Source organism: Cavia porcellus, unplaced genomic scaffold, assembly GCF_034190915.1.
Source record: "Cavia porcellus strain 051 isolate PalLab524CR breed Dunkin Hartley unplaced genomic scaffold, mCavPor4.1 scaffold_2, whole genome shotgun sequence".
In the NCBI taxonomy this organism is placed as follows: domain Eukaryota; kingdom Metazoa; phylum Chordata; class Mammalia; order Rodentia; family Caviidae; genus Cavia; species Cavia porcellus.
In genome coordinates this window covers 118,450,702-118,476,257 of record NW_026947485.1, presented here as the reverse complement: position 1 = coordinate 118,476,257, position 25,556 = coordinate 118,450,702, and the positions used below count along the sequence as shown (strand labels likewise).

Here is a 25,556-nt window from a genome sequence, read left to right as displayed (position 1 = left end):
TCCCTCAAGTCATGGATGTCGGAGATGGTCTCCTTGCTCACAAAGTGGCTAAGACACTCCTCATCACACCCCGGAATAAAGAAGCAAAGGGCACCCAGGTCACAGTCCAAAACTTGCCCTCGCCAGGGAAGGCTGCCACCTTGCTAAGAAGGCTCCAGAGGACAGGCAGCCTGGGAGAGGCAGGAGATCCCGGGGTTAGTGCAGACGTTCTTCCCAGATGCAAACCAAAGACGGGAGAACCAAAGAAGGAAAGGTATGAGGAGTGCCGGGAGTGTAGCACACGCCTGCTCTGAAACAAGTGACCGCAGACTCCTGGAATCACACAGCAGGCGCATATTCTCATGACAGACAGCAAGGCGGTGCGCGGGGCTGCCAGCACCGGTCCCCAGGGCACCCTGGCTTCAGACCCATCGGCCTTCTGCTGTCTTGCTGGGTTTCTGTGAGGGGGGCCAGGGGCCAAGTAACAGACACAGAGCGCTACATAAATGCTCCTTGGTGTTTATCAGGTGCTGTATTTTTAGGTGTTAATGTGTATTAGTGGTATTAATGGGGTACAGTGAGATATTTCAACCCATGTGTAAGCCTGCACTAATAAAATCACAGCAGTTACCACTTCTGTCTCCTTACAGTTTCTTTCTGTCTAGAATCTTTGACCTTCTTTCCTCTAGATTTTCATAATATATGCAAAGCGGTCATGGTAAACCACGGTCATCCCGGTGTGTGGGGGACCCTAGAACTCAACCCTGTCTGTGTTTCAGGACCTGTTACCCAACCTCCTTACTGGCTCTTAATTTTGAGATCGACTCTAGCAAAGTTGTAAAGGCTTCACTGAATTTGGAGAATAGAAGAGTTTACAGAATGCAAATAAATCATAAAATCTCAGGCTTAGAAAGAAAATAATAATGAAATCATTTAAAATCTTGATTTATTTCTCTCTTCTAGTAAAGAGTCAGTGCTTGCAGCCCGAAGCTGAGAAATGGAGAAAGATGTAATTAGATTATTTTCCAACATAAAATCAATTGATCGAACAGCTAAAATATGTAAATAATAAAAACAGAGGACAAAAGACAAGACACAAGAGATATCACAAAGGTGCTGAAATTTTTCATTTTGATGAAAAGCAGCCTAAACTACTGGCTAAAACTAGTAGGTCAAGAAAAAGATGAGAGGGCATCACAAAACATAGTAAGCCAGCAGCCAATAAACGCATGAAGAGAAGTCCTGCTCGGTCAGAGAGGTGTAAATTACTTATCAAAACTTGATTTACCACTTTAGGAAATCATAACGGAAGACTCAGCAAAGGTAGGATGAATTCTGCTGCTGGATAAGCCACCGAAGAGATGTCACAGTAGTCAGACAGGTCGCAAAGGGTGGCTGAGCAGGAGGCTCGAGAGACTGTGTCACTCTGAACAACTCAGCAAGACTGCGCCCTGCCAGCTGTGATGCAGCTCACAGCAAGGCTCAGGGCCAAGCGGAAAAAGCCATCTGACGTCACTTATTTTATGTGGCTTCTTCAGGTAAGAATTTTCAAGTCATGCAGCTCACCAATTACCCTGGGATTTCCACTCGCTCTGTCCTCACTCAGGAGCTCGTGCTTTACCTGGGTCTCCCTCCCCAGCCTCTGTCTACCCCACCAGAAGACAAACGCCCACTCCAGATGGCACCAACCTGCTCGGCATGCACCGATCTCTCCCTGTGCTTCAGAATGCTGGGTGTGGTGATGCCACCTATAATCACAATGCTCAGGAGGCTGAGGCAGGAGGATCGCCATGAGTTTGAAGCCAGCCTGGGATGCATACATTGTGAGTTCAATCCCAGGCTAAAAGACATAGTAGAGGAGGTATAAAATGGGTATTCCTAGTCTACTGTATTTCTAAGAAACATTTTATTTGGTTAAATTTCCCATTTACAAGATACTATTCAAGTCTAAGAATGTATACCTGATATATTGATTAAGTCCATTTGGTTTTTGTTTATTTTGCTTTTCAGTTCAATTTCCATACACACACACACATGAAAAGTTGTTTTTTGCTGCCAAGAGAAATAATAAAAGCAAGTCAAATAAATCAACATAATGAAAGAAAAACTCTAATCTTTCTGTTGATCACCAACAGATTGGCAAGATTAGAGCACCATGGGATAAATTGGTGTGCAGTATTCAGAATCAAAAGCCATGGCTCCACCACCTCTCCACACGAGGGAGGAGAGAGAAGCCCGCTGGGAAGACACCATCCTTCTGTATTTCACAGGAGGGCAAAAGCTGGGTTCACTTGCCAGGACGTCAGATATACTTGTGAAGCGAACTATGGCAAACCCAAGGATCACTAAAGAACACTCCCGCTCACCCCAGGGTTTGCTCAGCACTAGTGAGAATCAGTTCTGAGTCCACCCTCCTGGTGTGGAAAGGATGGTGGAGTCCAGGCTGAAGCAACAGAGGGTTTCCATCGAGGCAGGTCTCCAGCCATGGCCTGGGTCTGCAGGGCCCCCAGAGGCCCACAGGTTAAAGGAGTGGTACCCAGAGTGGGGGCACTGGGAGACAGTAGAACCCATGGGAGCTGAGGCTCATGATCCCACTTGGAGGGCTGTGGGGCTCGGGTCCACCTCTCTCCCTCTCTCTTTCTCTCTCTCTCTCTCAGTCACGAGGGGTGAAGCTTGTTCCCCTGAATGGTTTTCCTGCCTCCCCACAGGCCCAATCAGCAGGCCAACGGCTCACGGACTACACCCCCTGCAACATGAGCCACACGCACTCTTCCTCCTCTGTGAGCTGCCTGTGGCCACTGCCCCGTGACACAGGGATAAGGTCTCCTGCACCTGCTCAGAGCTCTCTGGCACCACCACACCGTCCTGCCCTGCTGCCACACCATCCTGCTCTGCTGCCACACCGTCCTGCCCTGCTGCTGCCCTGGCATTCTCCCCTGGGAGCAGCCCCATTGCCCTGCTGAATCTGTGTCTGTTGGTCTCTAGTTTGCCCGTGGTCCTGAGCCCTCGCCACCGACCTCCCTCCCTTGCAGATCCTCTCTACAGTGAGGTGTCTTGGTGCAAACAGAGCCTGGACCTTGGAGAGGACGGACGGGTGACTGAGCCCCGCTCAAACTGCTCCCTCCTTGTGGCTCCACCCTTACAGCGATCTGATCTGAACATTCCACTAAGTTGGGGATGCGTGAAAAGCTGTCAGTAATCCTTGTTAAATCAAAATCAAACATGAAAAGTCACAGGCAAAATACTGTTACAGGGAAACATAACAGAAAGCCAATAGTGTCAAAATTACTACTCTGGGACAAAGAAATTTGAGGGATGCTTCTAAAACTGAATGTATTTCACGGTTTCATTTCCACCGCCAGGGCTCAATACAAACCCACACACCCAGAGGGAGGGAGGCCTGATGAGAGTGTGGAGAGCTGCAGGCCTACGCGTGTGGGAGGGCACTCGGGACAGTGCTGTGACAGTGACAGCGTGTCCGGGAACCCACGGGACACGACACTCCACACCTAGGTCCATGTGGAGACTGCCAACAAACAAACACCCAGTGCTCTGCATAGCAAACACAGGGACTCGGATCCCCACAGTGACGTTCTCACAAGAGGAAGATGGGGTGACACAGCCACACTGCAGCGTGGATAGGCACGATACACTCAAGGCCACCATGCTTCCAAGGGAAACAAAGTACCCTTCTGTGGGACACCTCACATGAGCCCCAAAATACCACAAGAAGCGACAACAGCCAGGACCAAGCATGTCGGATCCTGGCCATGTCCAGAGTGGGCACAGAAAGTACACAGGGTGCGAGGCCGGGCTCTGGGGAGCAGGGAATGACCTCAGATTCAGGCAGGGTTTCTGTTCCGGAGTCAACAGAGTCCCGGAATTAGTGGGAACAGCTGTGCAGCTTCGAGAATATGTGAGAAAAAACACCAAAACATACATTTAAAAATGAGGAATTCTGTGGTGTGTGAACAGAATTCTGTTCACAAACCAAATTTTCTTAAATGCACTGGAACAATTTCCCCACCAAAGCAATCTATTTCCATTACATCAGAGTTCAAAAACTATCAAAAAACTTCCATCAAGCCGACTGTGGTGGTGCATGCCTATAATCCCAGTAGCCAGGAGGCAGAGGCAGGAGGATTGCTAGGAGTTCAAGACTAACCTGAGCTACACAGGGATTTCTAAAACAGCCTGAATTACACAAGGGATCCTGTCTCAAAAAGCCAAAAAAAAAACAAAAACAAAAAAAAAAATCCAACAATGTAATTAAAAAACAACAACAAAAATGGTGGAAGTGATTTACAATGAATATAAAAACACAATGACAGATAGTGTATTCGTCACCCAAATAGCTTATTAAAACAGACAGCAGACAGAAAAATATCAATAGAAAAAACAGGAAAAGGCCATGTAATGACAGTCACAGAAGAAATACGAATGACAGTGAAAAACAGGCCGCTCACCACCAACAGGAAATGCTCCTCATGCTGAGATGCTGTGCTCTGCCCATCGGTGTAACAAAAACATCTCAAAACCTCCTGGCTCCCCTTCCCCGGCCAGGGTGCTTGGCACACGAGGTTCTGGGAAGCACTAGGGTTAGAGGGGTGAACCACCACTCTCAGCTTCTTTTTTTATGGTTTTGTTTTTTTGGTACCAGGGATCAAACTCAGGACCTCACGCTTTCCAGGCAGATGCTTATGTCACTGCGCTAAATCCCCAACCCAGGCTTCTTTTTTTAAAGTGGGAAGAAATTTTCAGCAGAGGCTAAAAGCACAGGGAGGAGACTAAGATGTGAAAAACAGAGCAGCTGGGTGCGGTGGTGCACACTGTATTCCCAGCACTCGGGAGGCTGAGGCAGGAAGATTGTTACAAACTTGAAACCAGCCTGGGATACAAAGTGAGCTCAAGTCCTGCCTGAACTGCATTGTGAGACTGTCTCAAAAAGACCAAAAAGAAAAAATAATAGCAAAGATACCAAAGAGAAGGAACACCTAAGGGAGCAAAGAGTCAGAGCAGAGACCTCATTAAGCCCAGAAGGATCTGGCCCTTGCTGCTGCACAGCTGGCAGAGCGGCGGGCTTCAGAGTCAGGGCCCCAAGCAGCTGAGGACTCCACCCACAGGAGACCTCCTCCTCCTCAGGTGCTAGCTCCACCCTGTGCCTCACTGCCTAGCTTGGCTTCGAGGGGAAGACCCAGCTCTGCTCCATCCCATCCCGAGGTCCTGACAAGGTGCTCAGCAGGAACCCGCAGCTCCACCAGGGAAATGGCCCAGCTTCAGGATTCAAGGTGGTGATGGGGAGTAACGCCGGCTACAAGAACACATGATGCAGCCTGGGGATGGTTCGAGCTGTGGTGGCACAAAGGGCTGTTTGTTATCATTCTAAAAGGTCCTAAAAGATTTGCCACCACTGGCTTAGGCTATGACACCACTGCCCACTTCTGGTTTTCTGGTTGTGGGGTTTCATTGTGACACAGAGCATCCTCGTGTGCTCATCACATCCGGACTGGCGGGACAAGGTAAGCGCTGGGCCAGGGCTCTCAGAAGGGCAGCCTGGGGCCACTACCTCCACCCCCTGAGGAAACCCAGACACGCACAGAGGGGTGAGAGAACCCAGGTGCAGCTCTGAGCAGAGTTTTGGCTGGAGGAGCTGGAAAGTCACGAGAGACAGCAGGCCAGAGCCGGCCTTGGATGCACGAGCCCCGGGGTGTATGGAGATGCCAGGACATAGCGACAGGGTTCCACAGGATCTCCCTTCTCCCCAGCCCACCCAGACCTTGACCTCAGCAGGAACCAGAGCCCGGCTCTCTCTCCACGGCGCCCTCCTTGCTAGGGGTCCCAGATGGGCATCCTTCCTACATTCAGCCCTCTTCTCCCTCACACTCAGCTTCAGCCACACTCTTCCAATCCCCACAGAAACCCTTCTTGGTCACAGCCACCCCAGCCACAAAGGCTCTTGTCCAACATTTCTCCTCCCCATGGGTGGCACCCATCACACTGGGGCAAGAGCTGCCTGAATACCACCATGTCCAGTGTCCTCTGCCAGTGACCTCCACCCCTGCAGCCCCCTCTTCCTCTCGTCCCATCCAGGTCCTGGGAGTGTCTGGCTTCAGCCAGGACAGAAGAGCCTGGGAGGCGGACACCTAGGCCCTCTTCCACACAGAGTCCACATCCTGCCGTGGGGGCCTCTGCACCCATCAGAGCTGCCAGCAGCTGAGCGCCGATGCAAAAATGTGTTTCTCCGGGCCAGATCTAACAGAGCAATGTCCAAGCAGACACTGTAGAGAAAGCACCAAGCCCTGGAGGAAACGGTGGCAGGGAGGCCCTGCTCCAGGAAGCAAAGGCCAGCAAAACAAGGTGACTTTCGAGGCATGCCCAGTTGCTATGGAAACAACATCCCCAAAGCAGAAGGGACCGAGGTGCAGGAGGGCTCTGGGTGCGAGCTGAACAGCCATTCCTTCATTGGACACTCAGACATTTTAGAAAGTCAATAAAACCGCAACCACCGAGTATTTAAAAGGCTCCTGTTAAAATGACAGCAGCACCCAATGAGTGCCACTTGGCTGTCCTGTAGGGTGACATGTCCAGCCCACCAGCCCCTTGAATCAATCGAGCTGTGGGAACACAAAGTCAAGCGAAAACAGCTGGCGGTTTCTCCCTAGCACAGCACCCTCTGCTTTCTGGCTTTGTTTACATATGAACAAAGTCAGGGTGAGTCCCAGACCCCAGTCACCACTGCCCCTGATGCAGAAAGCAAAACTTTCAGAAGCACTTTGGTGCCAATAAAAAAAAAAAAACTGATATTAGAAGCCAAGTAGAAAGCAGTCTGATTAGAGGAGCCCCAAGAAGCCATCCCCACCCTGAGTCACAGGAAAAACAGAGGCCCTGGATCAAAAAGTCAAGGCATCAAAAACACAGATCAAGCAGCCACAAACTCTTCAGATCCTGAGAAGCAGAGCTGTCACTGGGCTGCTGTCTGAAACTCTGCCCAGCTTCCAAGTCCAACACAGCTGCACACGCACGTCCAAGCCACCTGTCCCTGAGCACCACGCAGGCTCCAGTGACCCGGGATGGAGAGTGGCCTTCAGCTTGAGCGCCAGCCACCTCCAAAGTCCATGCTCAAGACACCTGCCCGGCCACTACCAAGCCATCGGGCCATGGATGCACCTGCTCCTCTGGAAACAAGGCTAGGTGGGGAGCACGGCTTCAACTCCACACTTCACCTTCTCCCCAGGGAGCAAGCGGGCAGGCTCTGCAGAGGACCCAGCCGTCCTGCCAGCCTAGCTTCCTGCCCCGGACTGGAAGTCACTCTGCATCTGGCCTGCTGCATGGCCGGCCCAGGCAGTGGCACCTGCACCCAGGGGACAGGGCCTCCATGTACCAGCCCTGGGCAGTTCCGGGGCACGCTCAGGAGAAGAGCAAACAAAAGGGACTGAAGCACTTTGCAAGGGTGTCTCACACTCAACTCCAAGCTCAGGCGAACTCACTTTAGTCTTTGAACAGAAGAGGAACAGAAACGGAAGAATAAGACTTAAGAGGGGGAAGGGGACAGAGAGGAGCAACGCACAGCACTGGTCAAAAGTTCTGGGTTCGATTCCAGCTCAGCAGCTTAGCCACAGCGTGTTAGGTGGTGGCCAGGCTGCACAATTGGCTTAAATTACTATCTTCTCTTCTGCAAAATGGGTCTTGTGATGCCTCACGGGGTAGCTGTGCTGCAGAGTGAAGAAAAGGAAGAGACAAGTGTGTAAAGCTCATCGTTCTGCCTGTCACACTGAGGAGCCTCGGGAGGGGGGAAGGGAAAGAGACTGCAGGAGAAAAAGGCAGAAAGGTTCACTTGGAAAACAGTCTGAATGCGCTGGGAACAAATTCATCCTCTGCTCAGCAACCCAGAAGCATTTCCTGATCCCCCAGGGCACAATCAGCAATGCGCTCTATTAGAAAATGAATTAGCCATGCATAGCAGTGCAGGCTTGTCATCCCAGCACCTGGGAGGCTGAGGCAGAATGGCAGAAGGTTCGAGGCCAGCCAGGCTACACAGTGAGCCCTTGTCCTGAAAAGAACCACTCGGCAGGCACGTGGTGCAGAGTGAAGAGCCCACGTGTGTGCTGTCACCTCCGTCCTGGGCGCCTTGGGCTGGAGCCTTCACTGTGCTCAGCCCGCTCAGCCCATCACCGGGAACTGGACCGGGATCCGAGTTCCGCCAAAGCCCTGGCCCCCTGGAGGACCCCGCCCCTGGAGGACTCCAGGACGCCCCAGGGCCCTGCCCACCTGGCCTGGTGGATCGCCTCCATCCACTCCTTCCCGTCCTGCTCCTCTTCGCAGCGCAGCTCCAGGGGCTTCTGGCCCTCGTGGCCGAAGAGGACGGTGAAGTAGTACTGGGAAGAGAGACAAACAGGGGTCAGCGCCTGCCTCGCTCCTCCCCGCCAGGGACAAGGAGCCCACGCGTCCTCGGCCAGGTTCACTGCATGGCCGTGTCCCCACAGCCTGCGAAGAGGTGGCCACAGCCCCGGCTGCCAGATATTCTCAGGAAAGGACAGAGGGGCTGTTGCTCCGACATCCTATTGCGCAGGGAGCTGTCCTGCTGAAGGCTGAGCAGCAGCCTGGTCCTGCGTGCCAGCCCAGATGCAGCACACCTGCTATTGCCCATCGGCTGCCAGCCGGCTCGCACGTTGCTTGCACCTCTTTCCCTGAGAGACCAGGCAGCCTCGCAATCCTGCCCGAGATGGTACTTCAGAGGACCACTAAACAGACTACAGGAGACACAGACCAAGTCCTGACTGCCTGGACTGAGACAGGCACGGTTTCTTTCTGGTAAACACATCCTCTGCATTACTTATGGAGGGGGGGGGGCAGGTGTCCTGCTTAATAGGAAGAGGCTGAGATTCCCCCGCAGTGAAATGACTGCTCTCATATGAGCCTTACGTGTCATTACCACAAACTGGAAACAACCTAAATGCCCTTTAATGGGTGAGAGGGTAAACAGATGCCGGTATATCCATATGATAGAATACTACTCAGCCATGAACAGGAACAAACCCTTTACAAGTCCAGCAATGTTGAAAGGGTGACACAGCAGAGATCTGTGGTTTCCCGGGGTTAGGGGAGAGGGTGGAGAGGAGGGGAGCAGGGTGCAGGGAGACAGTGAGAGGGATGTGCTTAGCTTGGGGGGCCAATATTGGACACTGTTCCTCCCCCCTGGGGCTGAAAGGGTGACGCCTGGAGACCCCCCCTGGGGAGCAAGGGTGGGAGGTTGTGTGCAGGGAACATGACAGCAGAGGCCCCACCCCGGGAAGAGGGCAGTAAGGACCGAAGGGGGCCCTGCTTCCCAAGTAGGTCCTGCCTCAGGAAGAACCTAAAAGGCCAATGTCTGGGCACTGCCTGCCGGGAGGCTGAACACTGTGTTTGAGGGTAACACAACCGCCAAGGCTGGACTGGGAGCAACAGTTTTTCTGATCCCCAGCTGACCACATCTGAGCCAGCCAGGCTGGGCTTGACTTCAAGCTGCCTGAAAGGGCAGGAGCAAGGGCCCCTCTGAAGAGCCAAGAGGCACAGCAGGAATCTTCAGGAGTCCTACCTAGCATCAAGGGCCTAGGAGGGAACTGTAAGGTCCAAGCCTCCTGAAGCTGAGCTTCTACCCCTGACCACAGGCAAGGAAATGGCCCAGTGGGGCAGCTTGGGAAGCAAGGTAGTGAGGAGGCATGTGGGAGGGCTGAAGATGGTGGACCAGCTTTCACACAGGGAGTCTGAGGCCACCGGGATTAGAGACCCGACTGAGACTGGGAGGAACAGGTGACGCTGGAGTCACTGGGAGACATGGTGCCTGTCCATAGCACTCTGAAAGTCAGACTGCAAACAAAATGGCCCTCAGCTGACCCCTACCCAACAGGCCTGCTCACAGTGTCAGCTATGTGCTGACATAGCTAACATAGCTTTCCCCAGTGGTCCCCCCCTGTCATCCCAGCACTCTGGGAGGCTGAGGCAGGAGGATCATAAGTTTGACCCCAGCCTGGGAAACTTAGCAAGATCCCACTTTAAACTAAAAACATAAGGGCTGGGAATGCAGTTCAGTGCAAAGGCCCTGAGTTCAAGCCCCAACACTTCACAGAAAACAAAATGAGACCCACTTCAGGTCAGTAACTGTATTAATCTCTATTGGAGATTGAATTTTCAGGGATTGCCACCTCGGTCTACAAAGCCCCATCCAGGCCGAGGCTGAGCAGTACCCAGATGTCTAGGCTGAAGGGAAGGTGATGCCAGCATCTCAGCCCTGTGTTCCTCCAAAGATTCTGGGGATCTCAGCTTCTGGGTGCCTGGTGGGCACAGACAGACCTGGCTGAAGGCCACAGTGGTGCTGCCCAGATCCAGTTACACACAGGAGTCCTGGCCCACACCAAGAAAGGGAGAATCTGGTGCCAATGTTGGTCTAATGCGTGGGCTCCTCCTGGCTCTCCTCTATCAAGTCCACCTGCGTCAGTCACCCAAGAAGAACCCGAGGTGACTAACTTTTGCCTCCTCGTGATGGCAGAAACATTGCTGGTTTCCCCAGCACCCCACTGAGGATTCCGTGGGGGACCAGCTGCCCCACCCCCTCAGTGGGCTGACACACAACGGACCATCAGACACATGGGCAGTGATCCAAGCTTAAAATGTGTACAAGAGTGAAGGACACATTGCCAGGAATCCCCTCAAAATACTCGCCTCCATCCGAGCACACCCATCCCATCATGCTGGCCACTTCCTACAGCAGCTCCGGAGTCCTCTTTCCTGAGGGTTTTTAGCTGCGCTGCCCTGGCTGCTCTGCATCCTGAAATTCACTCAGAATGATTCCCCTTTGTGTTCATTCTGCCTCTGGGGAGGAGCTAGAAGCCACCTGGTGCCACAGCCAGTGAAGAGGAGGACGAGGACCCAGCAGTGCCTCTTTATGAGCTGTCCTTCTGCTGGGTGGTGCGTGGCAGTGGCAGTGGCATTCACTGAGTTTTTGATCATACTGGCAGGTCTCACCCACCTTCCCTCCCAGGCCATGGAGCTGCCCATGTGCGGCCTTTCTTCCTGCCAGGATCGCTGTGTGGGGCCTGCACGCAGCCTGTGCCAGCCACGCAGAGCCCCTGACTGTGCTAGGGAGTGGAGGGCACCACCCCACTGAACCTGCTCCCCAGTGGTTTCTTTATAGCGTAGTCACACTGGCTCTAAAAAATGACAAGTAAACTGCTTTAAGCAAAACAAATACACTTAAGCTGTCAAACATGTTTTATCTTAGACTGAGAAAAAATCACTGTCACCTCCTGAGCCCTCAGGAGAAACAGAGAGTGCACGGTGGGCAGGCGGCTCTGGCAAAGGCCTCTCCTCCAGGTTCACACCCTGTTCTCTTGGGCAGGAGCAGATACGGCTGTACCAGAACATGGACAGCTGGGCAAGCGTGACCTGTTCTCAGCCGCACCTTGAGCTGCTGGAGTGGGCTATGCTGTGTCAGTGGACCAAAAAAATGCATTTGCACTTCAGGAAAAGAAAAATAGGATGATTTTTTTTCAACGAAGTGTGTTACCCTCGAGGACAACCTTTGTCGCAGAAAACCACACTGCCAGTCCTTAGAGAAGACCTTGAAGGCACGTGGGCAGCAATCTCAGTGTCCATGGCACCCACACAGCAGTCCACCTGACTATAAACATCCTGGCTGATGGCCACCACTCTGAGCACCTCTTGTAATTGTAGAGGCCAAAGCTGACCTGTGTGAATCTCCTGGTGCCTCAGTAAGTTTAGTACTAAATATTTATCCAAGCTTTCCTTTTCCTAAAGTACGTATGCTTTTGGTTGTACCTTAGACAAATAGTGAAATGCTCTTCCACCTTAAAAGAGGAGATACTGGAGCCAATGGGGTCATGCACCCCAGGAGGAGAACCAAGAAGAAGCCAACCCCTTCCCGTGAGCCAGCCAGTGTGTGGACCGGGAGACAAGAAGGACCAACCCCTGTGACCCCCCAACTCACACTGTGAGCAGCTGGCTGATTTCGAGAAACACGGGCTGAGATGACAGCCATGAAAATTAAAAAAAAAAAAAAAAAACTCACTGCCTGTACTGTTTGGTTGACTGTGTGGCCTAAAGCCAGTGGTCTGAGTATCTATGTAGAGGATGACAATATGCAATACAGCCACTATGGGGAATTTCCTTCTGAAGGTGGTGCCATTGTTAATTCCCTACTACCTTGTTTTAAAGTCCTGCATCATCTTCATTGCTTTGTTTCATTTGATTTTATTATATCTAATGCATGGGAAACTATTTCAAAGATAACAAGAGGAATTATGGTAGCCATTGTTGGTTTCTAGTACCTTGTTTTGAAGTACTATATTGCTTTCACTGTTTGGTTTTGATTGGCTTCATTATGCTTTATTTTGTTTGGTTTGATTTTGTTTAAAATAAAAAAGAAGAGGTCTTGCCCCATAAGGAAGCCTGAGGGAACATGACAGAGAGTGAAATAAGCCACGCAGAAAGACAAATACCACAGGACCTCACGCATATGCACCACACATGGGTGGCTACAGGCACAGAAGAGCTGGTAGGAGAAGAGGAGGTGCTGAACCCCTCAGCCTGCCAGGAGAAGTGAGCCCCAGTGCTCACTGAGCAGGAGGGCAGCTGCAATACGTCAAAAGGCACTGCCCACTTTTAAATGGCCGGAAGAGCATATTTTAAATATTTTCACCACACACAAAAGAAATGAGAAATCTGTGAGATGACGGATTGGATAATTAGCCTGACTTAATTATCCCGTCTCATAAACATGCATCAAAGCATCACACTGTACCCCATAAACATCCACCGCCACTGTCATCTGTCAATAACGATGCATAGTCTTAAAGTTCTCACGTCTTACCTATAAGGACCTACTGCCAGGAAGAGAAACTAAGAGATGCAGGAAACGCAAGCTTCAGGACCTCATCAGTATCCACTGCCCCTCGCCTGCAGGTCCCTGGCCTTCCCTGGAGCGAGGCGGCTGCTGGTGTGCAGTGTGTCCTTCAATGCAAGGACACAGCTCACTGGGCTCTGCAAATCAGAGATGGACTCCTGGCCAACAGAGGCTGCCTCGGGAGCAGGGTGCCACCAAACACCTCCTGTTTCTACACGGTCATGTGGAATAATACAGGCTGCTGTGAGGCCACAGTGGATACATACATACACACATTCACAAGGTGTGAACGCTGTTGCCCAGTGCCATCCAACAGAAAGGCAGCTCATAAAAATGGGACACTGGGCCCTCGTCCACCTTAACCATCAGATCTGGCACAGGGTGACCCCTGGCTCCTCCACAGACTCAAAGTGACCATGAGAGACCATGAAAGGTTTGAATCAGTTCAGGATATCGAGGTACCCAGGGCTGCACACAGGATAAAGACCCTCAGTAAAGAGGACTCCAGAGCTGCTGCGGACAGCGGTGAGAACCGTGGAGTGTTTGCTCAGGGCAGGGGGAGGACTAGGGGAGCACCAGAGGGGAGCACTACGCCTCCACTGTAATGAGTTCCTAAAATTCCAACAGCCAATGTGTCTCTCCGTCATAACCCCTACTGCACCGTCCAGTTATGAACCCTCATGGCCCCTTCTCACTATCTCCTTCCTTCTCCCTATAACTGCTCCTGTGGAGGAAGTGAAACACACTGGGAATGCTCGTTAGGCTGCTGGGGCTGACCTTCCTGAATCCCACTGACGACTGTTGACTCAATGAGTGTCATTCCCAGACCGCTCAGTGCTAATCCTGGCTGACATCTGAGCTGGCTTCAGCACTCCTGGGAACTCTGAGTGACACTTTCCTGCCATGCTTGGCCCTTCACAACATACCGGCCCTGGGCCCTGGGGCGCACACACCCCACTCAGCTGTGCTTGGCTGCCACTGTGAGAGCCAGTGTGACAGTGAGAGAGAAGACGGCTGGCCCGAGGGGTGCAGGGCAGCAGATGAAGGCAGCATTCTTGGGGGACAGCAGCTCCTCTTCTTCTCCTCGCCCTCTGACTCTTTGCAGAGCCTCTCTGCCTGCACCCTGGGTATACTCAGGAGTGGGAGAGGCTGCAGTGTCACCCGAGACTAGCATGGTCACTTTCCAGGAGAGACAAGAGTTGGACCTCATGCCCCGGGGACTGTTTCTGGGTCTTTCCATTCCTCTACCTCAGCTCCGCCCAGGGGCACTGTGAGCTTAAAGAAAACCCTGGGAATGAAACAACCTTGTTTCTCACCCAGTTCACAGACGCCGTGGCCCCATTCCATGGTTATGTGTGAAGGCTCACTCTCCACCACTAAGGTAGACGACAGATTACCCAGTGACTTTGCAGCCATCTGCAGTCCCCACCAGAGCTCACACTGAAACTTCACCCCACTGAGAAGGGTCAAGGAATAGACTGAGCAGGACCATCCCCAGAGGCCCAGGCAGAGTGTCCAGACTGGACTGATTCAGGCTTGGACTCAGGGTTCCTGCATTACCTCAAGAGTGTGTGTTAGAAAGGCCAGCTTGGCTCTGTCTTTTGGGATGCTCCTCTCTTGCAGTGGATGCCCTGTGCCACCTCAGGACTCCACTAAGTCCCCACCAGTGAGAGGCCCTCACCCAAAACAGCCTCTCACCATGCGGCCTGCAGAGCCGTGGCAGTCATTGTTCTTCATAAACCCCGGGGTCTGTGGTACTGAGTTACAGCAACTGAACCCGACTGAGATGCCCAGCTCTGAAGAGAAAGTTCCAAGGTGCTGGAAGCTTCTCCCTCCCACTGTTCTCTTCAACAGTTCGATTCAAGGCTTGGCCATGGGTATAGTCCATGAGCCACACACACTTTGCACATTAAGCCAGCATCACAGCAGGCCACAGGGTCAGGCACAGGAGACCCAGACCAGAAGCAGACACGTGAGGGGCCTTCTGCCCTGAGGGGTGCAGTGTGAACTCAAATGTTGAACTTCTTCTTTGTGCTCAGTTGGTTCTTGGGCCAAGCGGAGACAAAGCCACCTTCCCTGATGTCATGTTTATATCTGAAAGTCTCCCCAAAGCCTCATGAGCTCAAAGGTGAGGCTCTTGGAAGGTAACGGGGTTATGGGGATTTATGGCTGACTTCCTGTTAGGCGTGGGGCCTGGTGGAAAGAGGCGGGTCATAGAAGGCGTGACCTGGAAGTGCTTATCTTCCTTCCTGGCTCCTCCTTTGACCTCTCACTTCCTGGCTGCCTTGATGAGCAGCTGTCCTCAGTTATTCCTCTCTGCCACATTGTTCTACCCTGAAGCCCCCCAACCACGGACTGCAACTGTGAGCCAGAACAAATTTCTCCTCCTTTTAATACCTTAATACCTGGGTGTCAGGTATTGCCTCCTGGTGACAAGGACAGTAACTAAGACACCCTCCAACACCAAAGGTGAAAGTCTAATGCAGTCATACATCAGGCTATCTTGAGAGACCGGAAGAGACCTGTTACTGGCCTCCTTCGGGAGCTGCAGGACTGAAATTGCAGGTCCTCTCTCTCCACCCGGCTGTCCTTAGAGCCAGGGAGAAAGGACAGATCACAGGCAGGAAATGGCACACAGGGTTCTTGGTAATTAAGAAGAGGCCACACTGTTTGTGTTGTGGGTAGCTGGTTGTTCTGTTTGTGCAAGTCTGCTGGTGACTATTCATGATGGAAAGTTTTCTAATTCTCCCAGAGCCTCCGACAGGAGTCTACATTTTTGGACAGTCAAAGGTTTGCAGACCAGTCCTCCGCACAGCAGCCAGGGACTGGGACTGGGAAACGAAGCCTGATGCAAAGCATGAGTGAGCGTGAAACGCACACCGTGCTTTCACAGCTTCCATACACACAGTAGAATATTAAGCTCGCTTTAATGGACACAGATTTAACTTGGAGTCCAGTTCAAGGAGTAAGAGTTTAATTGCCTCCGTCTGTGGTTTTCTCCCATCGGAGGAAAAACAGTCTGGCTTCTGAATCTCACAAACAACCCAATCAAATTAAACTGTGCTCTCTGGAGGGTGCAGAGGACAGTGGGAGGTCAGAGAGCTGTCAGCCGATGATGGCCGAAGAAGCTGATCTGTCTGGCCGCGCATCAAGCTCTGAGAGGCTCTCGAATAAATCCCACAGCAGAGGCAGAGCCATCTGAGCTCCCAGAAGCCACCAGGCCCACAGCAATTTAAGGAAAGAGGAGCAGGAGGCCTGGGGGCTTCAGTCACCATCCCCAGGCCCCAGGTCTTGCTAAGTCCTTGTGCATGGTCCTGTGTGCTCTTCCTTTGTCACCCAAGAGGGGACAGACACCGCTGAGGGTCAGGTGGGATCCCAGGGTCAGCTCCATCCCACCCGGCCCTCTCGTGGGCAGAAGCAGGCAGTGAGGGCGGGCCCAGGCCAGCTCAAGGCACAGGCTGAACAACGGCATGAGTTTGCACACCCCAGCCCTGGGTTCCTCACGTTAAAGGGACAACTGTGTCCCCAGGCCAATGCCCAGGCCAGCAGGGCCTCTCCTGAGCCAATGCAGGGCTTCTAACTTCCCTGGTCCTAACCCCAAAGCCTGCTCCGCGCCCAAGCTGTCTTCATCGCCTTCTTATTCCAGCTCCTGGCTTTGTTTCTCTTCCATTTGCCAACTATACGCTCCTTTGGGCCAAAAGCAAAAACAAACAAAATTCAAGCACAGTGAGAACGTGTGCTCTAGTCAGGGGAAGTCAGCCCCACAGGGCGGAGGAGAACTGGGTGAACTGTGACTCCTCTGCCGCCCACAGCAAACCCAAAGGCACCGGGGCCCACCAATGCAGGTGAGAAACAGAAGTGGGAGACGCCAGGTTCGCTCTGCCTGGCTCCAGGATTTCCTGGTGAGTAGGAAGAGCGGGTCAAAGCTAGAGGCCTGAAAGATCTTTCTGAAGGCAGAATAGGAGGACTGGGCATGGAACTACTTCTCGGATGTGTTTAGAAAGGGACCCCCACCCTTGTTGAGTAGAAACAGCCTCTGCTGGGTGTGAAGGCTCACTCCTGTAATCTCCACACTTCGGGAAGCTGAGGCAAAAGGAACTCAGGTCTGAGCCCAGCATGGACACCTGTCTGAATGTTTTCTTTAAGCGTTAAGGGTTGTAACTCTGTGCAAAGGCCCTGGGCCCAACCCCTGGTACTACTGCCACCAAAACCAAAACAAAACAAAAAAATGGACTCTAAGATCCCCCATTACCAAAATAAATTTAGAATACTGTCAGAATAGACAATACAGGGACCATTGTTCTGACTCTTACATCCAATATCCCAATTTCTGTTGCACGGCATTTTACTAAAACTGGAGAACAAGAAAATACACAGCTAAGAAATAATCAGTGTAGTTCGACAGGGGAAGTCTTTAATGCTGCTGCTCCTGGAAATCATCAGTGACACATACAAATTAGCTGGCAAACACTGCTGCATTGAGGGCTTTATCAGAAGCCCTGGGTTCATTATGTTATGTAACACAGAACAGGGCTGGGTCACTGCTGCATCTGAAGTGCTAACTATGTAAGGAAATTAAGTTCAAAGATTAATGAGAGTTAAATTCACTGAGAAATCCTAGAAGACGGAAGCCTTAAAATGATAGTCAAGTGATCATCAATATCCAACTGGTATGCTCAATAGATCTTGTAAAAGGACTGATGAGTGTGCTAGTACACATATATAGGGCTCCTAAATCAGTAAGATAAACCCACGTATCCCAACAGAAATGTGCGGAAAAGAACAGAGTATTCACCACCCATGAACACAATGCAAAAAAAATGAAAAGAACCCCTGAAGGTCTGAAAAGCCTACTGGCACTCAAAGAGAGGTGCGTTTGTGTGCTCTGACCACGTTGTGTCAAGCTGCAATTTAAAGATAATAAAATCTAGATTGGAAAGTACAGGGCGCTGATTGAACTAAAAATGGTTACAAGCTTTGCAGAAATGAGTGGCAATTTGTGTCATCAACTTCAAATACTCCCATATTTATCCAGGAATCTATACCACAGAAATAACCAGAGAAGCACATGAAGGCCTATGTGTAAGCATATTCCTCATATCATTAACAATAAAAATGTCTGACAGTGAGGAAGTAAAATACATCGTGTGATACTTAAAACAGCACTCTGAGTAATTAACGTCATAATCATGCTTGTTTGCTTGTTAGTCTGCTTGAGATGGAGTTTTGCTTTACTACCCAAGCCTGGACTCAAGCAGTCTTCCTGCCTCAGCCTCCCAGATGCTGGAACTACAGACATGCACCACAGCACCTATCCTAAGAATGTTCGAAGATGTTCCTAAGAATATGACTTTAAACAACGGTTGGAAATGACATTATAAAACAAAATCCTAGTACATTTCGGTAACTGCCCACCACAGTTATAAAAGATAAATTTTACGTAAGAATTTAAAACTTTCACAGGATAAAAGAGACTGGGAACAAAGGAGAAAATAGACTAGAAGTTATTTCTAATGTAAGCAGTTGGCAATTCACAATTATAATCCGCCCATATCATCAAGAACAAAAAAGCCAACCGTAGAAAAATGGGCAAAACTATAAATATACAAGTTACGAAACGTAAAACAGTTTCCTGAGAAGCAAGGAAATTTCTCCAGCTCACTGGAACTCAGGAAATGCCAGTTAGAAACTGAAAGAACAATTCTACCTATCGATAGGATCAAAGCACACAGAGGGTGGGAACGTTGACACAACAAAACCTGCATCTGAAGGGCTAACAAAAGTCCCAAGATAGCAGTTACTAAAACGACTGCTGGATCTCTGGCTCAGGAAATGGCATGGTAGGTTTTACCAAACCAACCGCGCAGAACATAGCAACTACACACTGGAAAGAAAATACCTCCAGATAATGTACATCACATCACACACCCACAGCGCGTACACTGAGGACACTACGTAACATTGGACATCAACTGTTGTGAGACAGGGTCTCCCTAATTTGCTCAAATTAGACCCAGACTTGCAAACCGGGAAGTGCGAGCAGGGATCTGACTCTTGAAGGAGGAGAACCAGCAGTGTGATTCGTGTCTGCACAGCCTCCTGCACAGGGGTGCACCCAGGAACCTCCCGGGAAACGGAGGAAACAGCAATAGAAATCACAGTGAGAAAAAGTGCTAGAGTGTGCAAGCCACAGAAAGGAAGTCCCGAAATCCGCTTTGCAAACGTGGCTCGAATCCCTGGCTGGACCCTGAAGTCCACATGCAAGTTCCCAGGAGCCTCATGGAAAGCAGTGGTGGAAAGACTAGGGGACCCGATCCAAGTGGCCACAGCCCCCACGGGAAGGCAGAGGTGAGAGACCCGGCCTGCCGGGTGCACTGCTCGCCAGAACAAACAGGAAGATTCTTCAGAGCAGGACAACGGAATTTAGCGCGTTAAAATGTATGACCCACTAGGTTCAGCAAATTCTACTGACTGGTCATGCAGAAAAAGGTAAAACAAAATTACAAAACCCGAAAATGAGAGACCAGCAATCATGAGAAAATACGTCCCAGATGAGACCGGACCCCAGGGCGCTGGAGAACTGTGCGAAGGGAAGGAAGAAGGCGGTCGTAAGCTCACAGATGGCAAAGTCAGAGTGGAAAAACGATGGGTCCCAGGCCAAGCCGGGGCACCTTAGATGATCAACAAGCCCTGTCTCAAGGTAAAACACAACATAGTTCAGTGTGAGGGACCCGGCTTCAATCCCCGTACCGTTTTGAGCCCCACAGGCAGACCCAACATGGACCCCTGCTGCGGTCGGCGAGGAGGTGGCAGGGACAGTAGCCATGCCACCTGGCCACCCTGTGACCACGGTCAGCAGCAGCCAGCTCTACAGCCAGGCCGCCTGTCAGCTTGGCCATCCAGGGCCAAGCAAAGAGCGTGCTGGAACAGACACAGTGTGCTTCAAGGGGAGGATGAGAGACCACGTCCCAGAGCTCTCTGTGTGGGGACACAGTCACGAGGCCCCGCCTTTATGTCGGCCCAGGTGCTTCTACAGGGGGTCTTTCCTAGACTTCCCCTTGCAATCCCCTGCAGCCACCAGGTCTGTGTGTATCTGAAGCTCAGGCCACCTCTGCACAAGGCAGAAAACCAGGTACACGGTTGGGCATGGTGGCACACTCCTGTAATTCTAGCACTCAGGAGCGAGGCAGGAGGTTCCCTGTTAGTTCAAGGCCAGCCTAGGCTACAAACTGAGTTCAAGGTCAGCCTGAACTGCATAGTGAGACCCTGTCTCAAAAAGATTAAAAAAGAAGGAGGAAGAGGAGAAGGGGCGGGGGGGGGGAGGGGCAAGGAAGAGGAAGAAGAGGAGAAGGAGGAGGAGGAGGAAGAAAAGAAAACTGAGTGCACAGCTGCCTTGGGCAGGGCTCTTGTGCTCCACCTTTGGTCTCACTGAGTTGGCTCCAGAGCCTAAGCTCTGGCTCTCTCCCTCTGCTCCCAATGGCTGTCCTATCAGGTGGGTGCCCAGAGTGTGAAGAGTCAAAGCGAGTGCCAGAGTCACCCCCTCTCAGGAGAAGTGACCGCGTCTTTCCAGCACCACCTCCCTCGGACAGTGTGGGCAGCCCATTCTGCACTGGAGCTGACTGCAGGACCTGCCCCAGGGTGTCCAGGGGCCGCCTGCTGACCACAGCCTGGCACTGAGCAGCACCTCTCACCCAGGAAGGGGACCTGGCCGATGCATTGAAAATAACAGAGCAGATGGTCCACACCCCATGCCCAGCCAAAGCCCAAAGGTGAGCACACAACACAGGTGCCACCTAGTAACAGAGGTTCGAAGCAATAGACAGTGAATACTTAAATGTTTTAAAGCTGAATACAGGAACACACAGTGCCACAGATCTGCTCAAACCCTCTCCCTGGCTCTGAACGCCCATCCCGAACCTTCTGGCCACTTTGTGAGTCAGTTCTGAAAGTCCTCCTTTACGTCCTAACCAGGCGTGTGTAGACACACGGCAAACACTGCTGCCAAGAGCCATCCAGCAGAAAGGCAGGTTTGCAAGCTTGTGCCAGCTCTGGATCTGAACTGTTCTTGTTTTCCTAGGTTTCCTTGACGTGGTGCCATCACCAAGTCACTTATCTGGCCTTGCTCTGTTTTCCTGAGGTGGGCCTTGACAGCTGTAAACCTCCCGGCAATAAGAATCTAAATTCTTCCTGGATTTCTTCTGTAACCCACCAAGGGTTCAAGAATGTATTGTTTAATCTCCACGTGTTTGTATAACTTCTGGGTCCTTTCACCATTGATTTCCAGTCTCCTTGCACTGATATGGGATAATTTCGATTCTTCTGTATTTATTTAAGCAAGTCTTAAAAGCTGCTGCATGATCTATTTTGGACAGTTCTGTGTGCTGCTGAAAAAACATATCTATTGTTGGGTAGAACACTCAGTAGACACCTATTAAGTCAGTTTGTTCAAAGGTTTGGCTCAATTCTGATATTCTTGATATTTTTGTTTAGCTGACCTATTCATGAGGGTGGGGTACTGAGGTGTCCCACTGTAATTGTGTTGATATTTATCTCACCTTTTATGCCCAATAGTGTTTGTCATAGGTTGGGAGTGCCCCTGTTCAGTGCAGATATAATTGTTATCTCTTCCTGTTACACTGAAAGGGAAGAGCTTTTCTGCCAAACTCATTCCTGGAAGCCTGCGTTACCCTGATTCCAAAACCAGACAAGAACTCAACTGAAAAAGACAACTACAGGCCAAACTCTTTAATGAGGCAAAAGTGCTCAGCAAAACACTGGCAAACTAGAAGGTGGTCGAGGGTCACGTTTCTGGGTATGCGAGATCTGTTGCAAAAGTTTGGATCCCCTGTAGCATCATAGTGCTTTATATATGTGATGCAGAAAGATAATATTGTCTGTAAGTGCAAACAATGCAAGATATGAGCAATGGGGCTAATGCAACAGACACCTTAAAAAAAACAAATAGATCTAACATCTGTGAATGCATAATACGCATGTTTATAGGTAGATAAAGCCATAGTCCTAGAACACATACTAAAAGAAAAAAATGCAAACACAAATCCCACCCCCAAGGAACTACTTTGTAAGGAAATATTCATCATCTACTTACATGCACATACAAGAATTTTTATTGAAATTTTGTTGTAACAGCAAAGAAAAATGCAAACCAAAATGTCTATCAACAAAGGGACACCTGAATAAACTACAGCAGAATTGTGCCACAAACAAGTAGTTTAAAAGAATGGGTCAAGAGCCGGGCATGGTGATGGGGGCTTGTAATCCCAGCTCTTCTGAGGCTGAGACAAAAAGATCACTGCAAGTTCGAGGCCATCCTGGACTACAGAGTGAGACCCTGCCTCAAAACAAACAAATAAATAGATGCATTAGCTCTTGTCTGAACCCTCCTGGAGAGGACAGGCAATACAAACCAGATGGAAAACAAATGCGGAGTTGGTAACATTTATGAAAAAGCGTTGGTAAAAATATATGGAAGAAAACATAACCTCAACAAGTTAAAGCAGTTAATTCCGGCAATGTTTGTTTTCTTCTTCACACATCGTATGCATTTGCAAGTGAGCACCGGGAGGATGTACAGTGTAAAATATAAACAGTCTTACATGTAGCAAAGATGTGGAGAATACTCGGGCCTCTCCGAGGTTTTGCTCTGTTAAAAGCAGGGCAACATGGAGAGGAAGGCTGTGCACCGCCGATGTATGAACGGGAGCAGCCCAGGACGCTGAGGGCACAGTGATGTAAATCAAGCGTCCAGGGCACTTCCAGCCCGTGTGGCTGGCTGTCAGTCCCACAGGAGCAAGAGCAAGGCCTGCAAGTGCTGCCCAAACACGAGCCTCTGGTCATGGATTTGCTTGACCTCTACACACACACACACACACACACACACACACACACCTATAGAAGGTGCAATTGAGAAAGAAGGTAAATGTTTAAATTTTTAAAAAAAAAAAACCTTCACTACAGTGAAAGACACTAATGCCCTAAAATCCTCCCCTTCCTTGCTTGAACTCTCCTACCCATCTCCCCTCCGCCTTCTGCAGCTGCTCTGGAAATGCTCTTTCCTGACTGTCTCAAAGCTGTGCTGTTCTGGCTGCTTCAGTGTCCCTGAATCACCTCCAAACGTTGACCTCTCACAATCATTTTTATTTGGGGAACAGTCAGAAATCACGTGGCACCAGGTCCAGTGACCAAGGCGGAGGGGGACACAGCATCGTCCACTTCCACTGGACGACGCTTGGCAGCAGCTGTCGCTGGATTTTTGATCACACCCTGTGGAGACTCTCAGGAAAAAGAACTTCCAGAACTGCTTTGAAAAGTGGCAAGAATGATGGGGTGTGTTCAAAGCAAGGGGGGAATTAATATCGATGTGCCTTTTACTGTAATTAATTTAAATCACCTGATGCATATCTGTGTGTATACATAACAAATATCTATATGGCATCTATACCAAGTTGCACAGATAAGATGCACTACTTACATGTCTACCTAGAAGTACTCAGAAGGTTTTTGATTATTCCTTGTAACATCTTGGTTTGTAAAATTTTTATTTGAAATTTGGGTTAATATGGGGGTAGAGATTCTCAGAAGGAATGAAAGACATGGAAAAGCTGGTTCTATGCACTGGTCGCCGACTTTCTCCAGGGCTCTTTTCTCCTCATGTGGTTGACAGAGGCTACACCTTGCAGCCATGAGAACCAGCAGCAGACTGGACCACAGGCGACGGTTGGAGTGCACACCGTAAGATGCTGAGTGGTCCCCAAAATCTAGAAGCTCAGACTCTTGGGGGAGCTCCCTCCACATGGTACCATCTGATGACACTCGAAACCATCAGTCCAGACAGGAAAGTAACACCAAGCATCTCCTCAGAGTCTCACACACCACAGGCATCCCTCTAAGACTCAGCCTACATTTCTCCACTGAACTTTCACCAGGACCCCATGATTTCCTTCTCCGTCGTCTATATGAGGCTCAGCGAGGACACTGGCCACGCTCCGTCCACCAGGACATAAGCTCCAAGCTGCAGCGCCAGGTGTGGGAAGGGCTCCTAAGGGCCCACCTGTTCCAAGGCTCTGATGTAAAATCTGTGCACAGCACCTGGCAAAGCCAATCAGGCCATCTGCACCAAAGCCTAGGACTCTGACCTCGAGGGCTGCTGTGCTGAGCCAGCAAGCCACAAGGGGGTGAAGTGCACACAGGACTCCAGAAATTGTTTCCCAAACTGAGGACTGCACAGGCCTATTCCATCTCTGAAGGTTACAGTGGCCCCAAATGCCAGCCTAGTCATTTATAGCTGTGTTCCTAACCTTTACATCAGCACAGTAAGAGACAAGAGTGCTGCAAAAACAAAAGGAGGACAGGAGGGAATGAAAAAAGGGAGAAAGGAAAAATCAACTGCCTTGTATTTTATACCAAACACACTCTGGTATTAAAGATTACAGTCTAGCTAGAGAGCTAAATCAGGGCTCATAAAGCAATTACATGGGAATGCAAGACCAAGAAACAGTGCAAGATTGTCAAAGTGATAAGAAAATTGCCGCTATCGCTTTTCATTTTTTCAGGTTTTCATACTGTGGAGATAATTTGACCCTGTATATCAGACCATAGTTCCTAACTAAGGTCCATCAGACAGTGCTCCTACAGAAAAAGAATAAATGCTCTAGGATTTCACTGTACAGATTAGAATACATGTGAGTCGCCCCCACAGTTTGAGTTCCAGATAAGAAGTACGCCCAGAGCTGGGGAAGAAAAGGTGGGAAAAGACCAGCAAGTGATGAATGGTGCTGGGAAGCGTGAAGCAGCTGAAACTCTGTATTCACCAGTGCTCGCACTGCTGGACACAACACCTGATGACCACAGCAAAAGAAGGGGAGGTTTAAATTGGCTGTTTTAGAGGGTTCAGTCTATGGTTATCAGTCACTGAGGCAGAAACATTAGGGTGGAAGAACCCAGCAGAAGAAAGCTGCTCACCTCAACACAACCAGGAAGCAGAGAAAGAAGGGAGGAGCCAGAGCAGATGACAGACCCTTCCCAGACAAACCCCCGAGTGACACACCCCTTCCAACCCAGCTGCACCTAATAGCACATTCAGACATGAGCCCATCAATGTGTGGATCCACTGAGGAGGCAGTATCCCGTGACCCACCCAATCATCTGCCAAGTGCCATGCTGCTGTGTCTCTCTGAATGCATGACACCTTGGGGGGGGGGGTGCCGTGGATCAAAACCATAGCATTCTGCCCTCAGCCCCAAAGAGCATATACCCTGCTCATTATGCAAATATAAGAGTTGCCAACATCTTAACAATTAAGCACTGCTCAAAAGTCCAAGTCCAAAGCCTCCTCCCAATACTCAAAGCAATTTCTTAGCTGTCTCTGTAAAAATAAAAAAAAAATTTTTTTTAATTTTAAAAATATTTCCAACATAGAGTAGCAAAGTATAAACATTCCCATTGTAAAAGCAAGAAATAGGAGAGTAAAAATGAATCTGACAGAAGCAAGCCCCAAAACCAGCAGGGCACACGTTAAACCCTGCGGCTCCATGTCCAGCACATGGGGCAGGTTATGCTGAGAGCCAAGCTCCAGAGGACTCCCACACTATGGCCTTGCTGGTTGCAGCCCACGTGGCTTATCTTGGGAGGCTCTACTCGATGTCTCCCAGGATCCCTC

At 50.3% G+C, this 25,556-nt stretch overlaps 1 protein-coding gene across 4 annotated transcripts in view; it reads right to left on the bottom strand.

Moving 5' to 3' along the window:
* Nucleotides 1–25,556, bottom strand: part of Rasgrf2 (Ras protein specific guanine nucleotide releasing factor 2) — a 171,145-nt gene that overhangs the window by 118,645 nt on the left and 26,944 nt on the right. For all 4 annotated transcript variants that reach the window (XM_063245278.1, XM_063245279.1, XM_003479514.5 and 1 more), the window contains exon 2: nucleotides 8,248–8,354. In XM_063245278.1, the coding sequence (XP_063101348.1) occupies nucleotides 8,248–8,354 (107 nt within the window). The remainder of the gene's footprint in view (nucleotides 1–8,247; nucleotides 8,355–25,556) is intronic.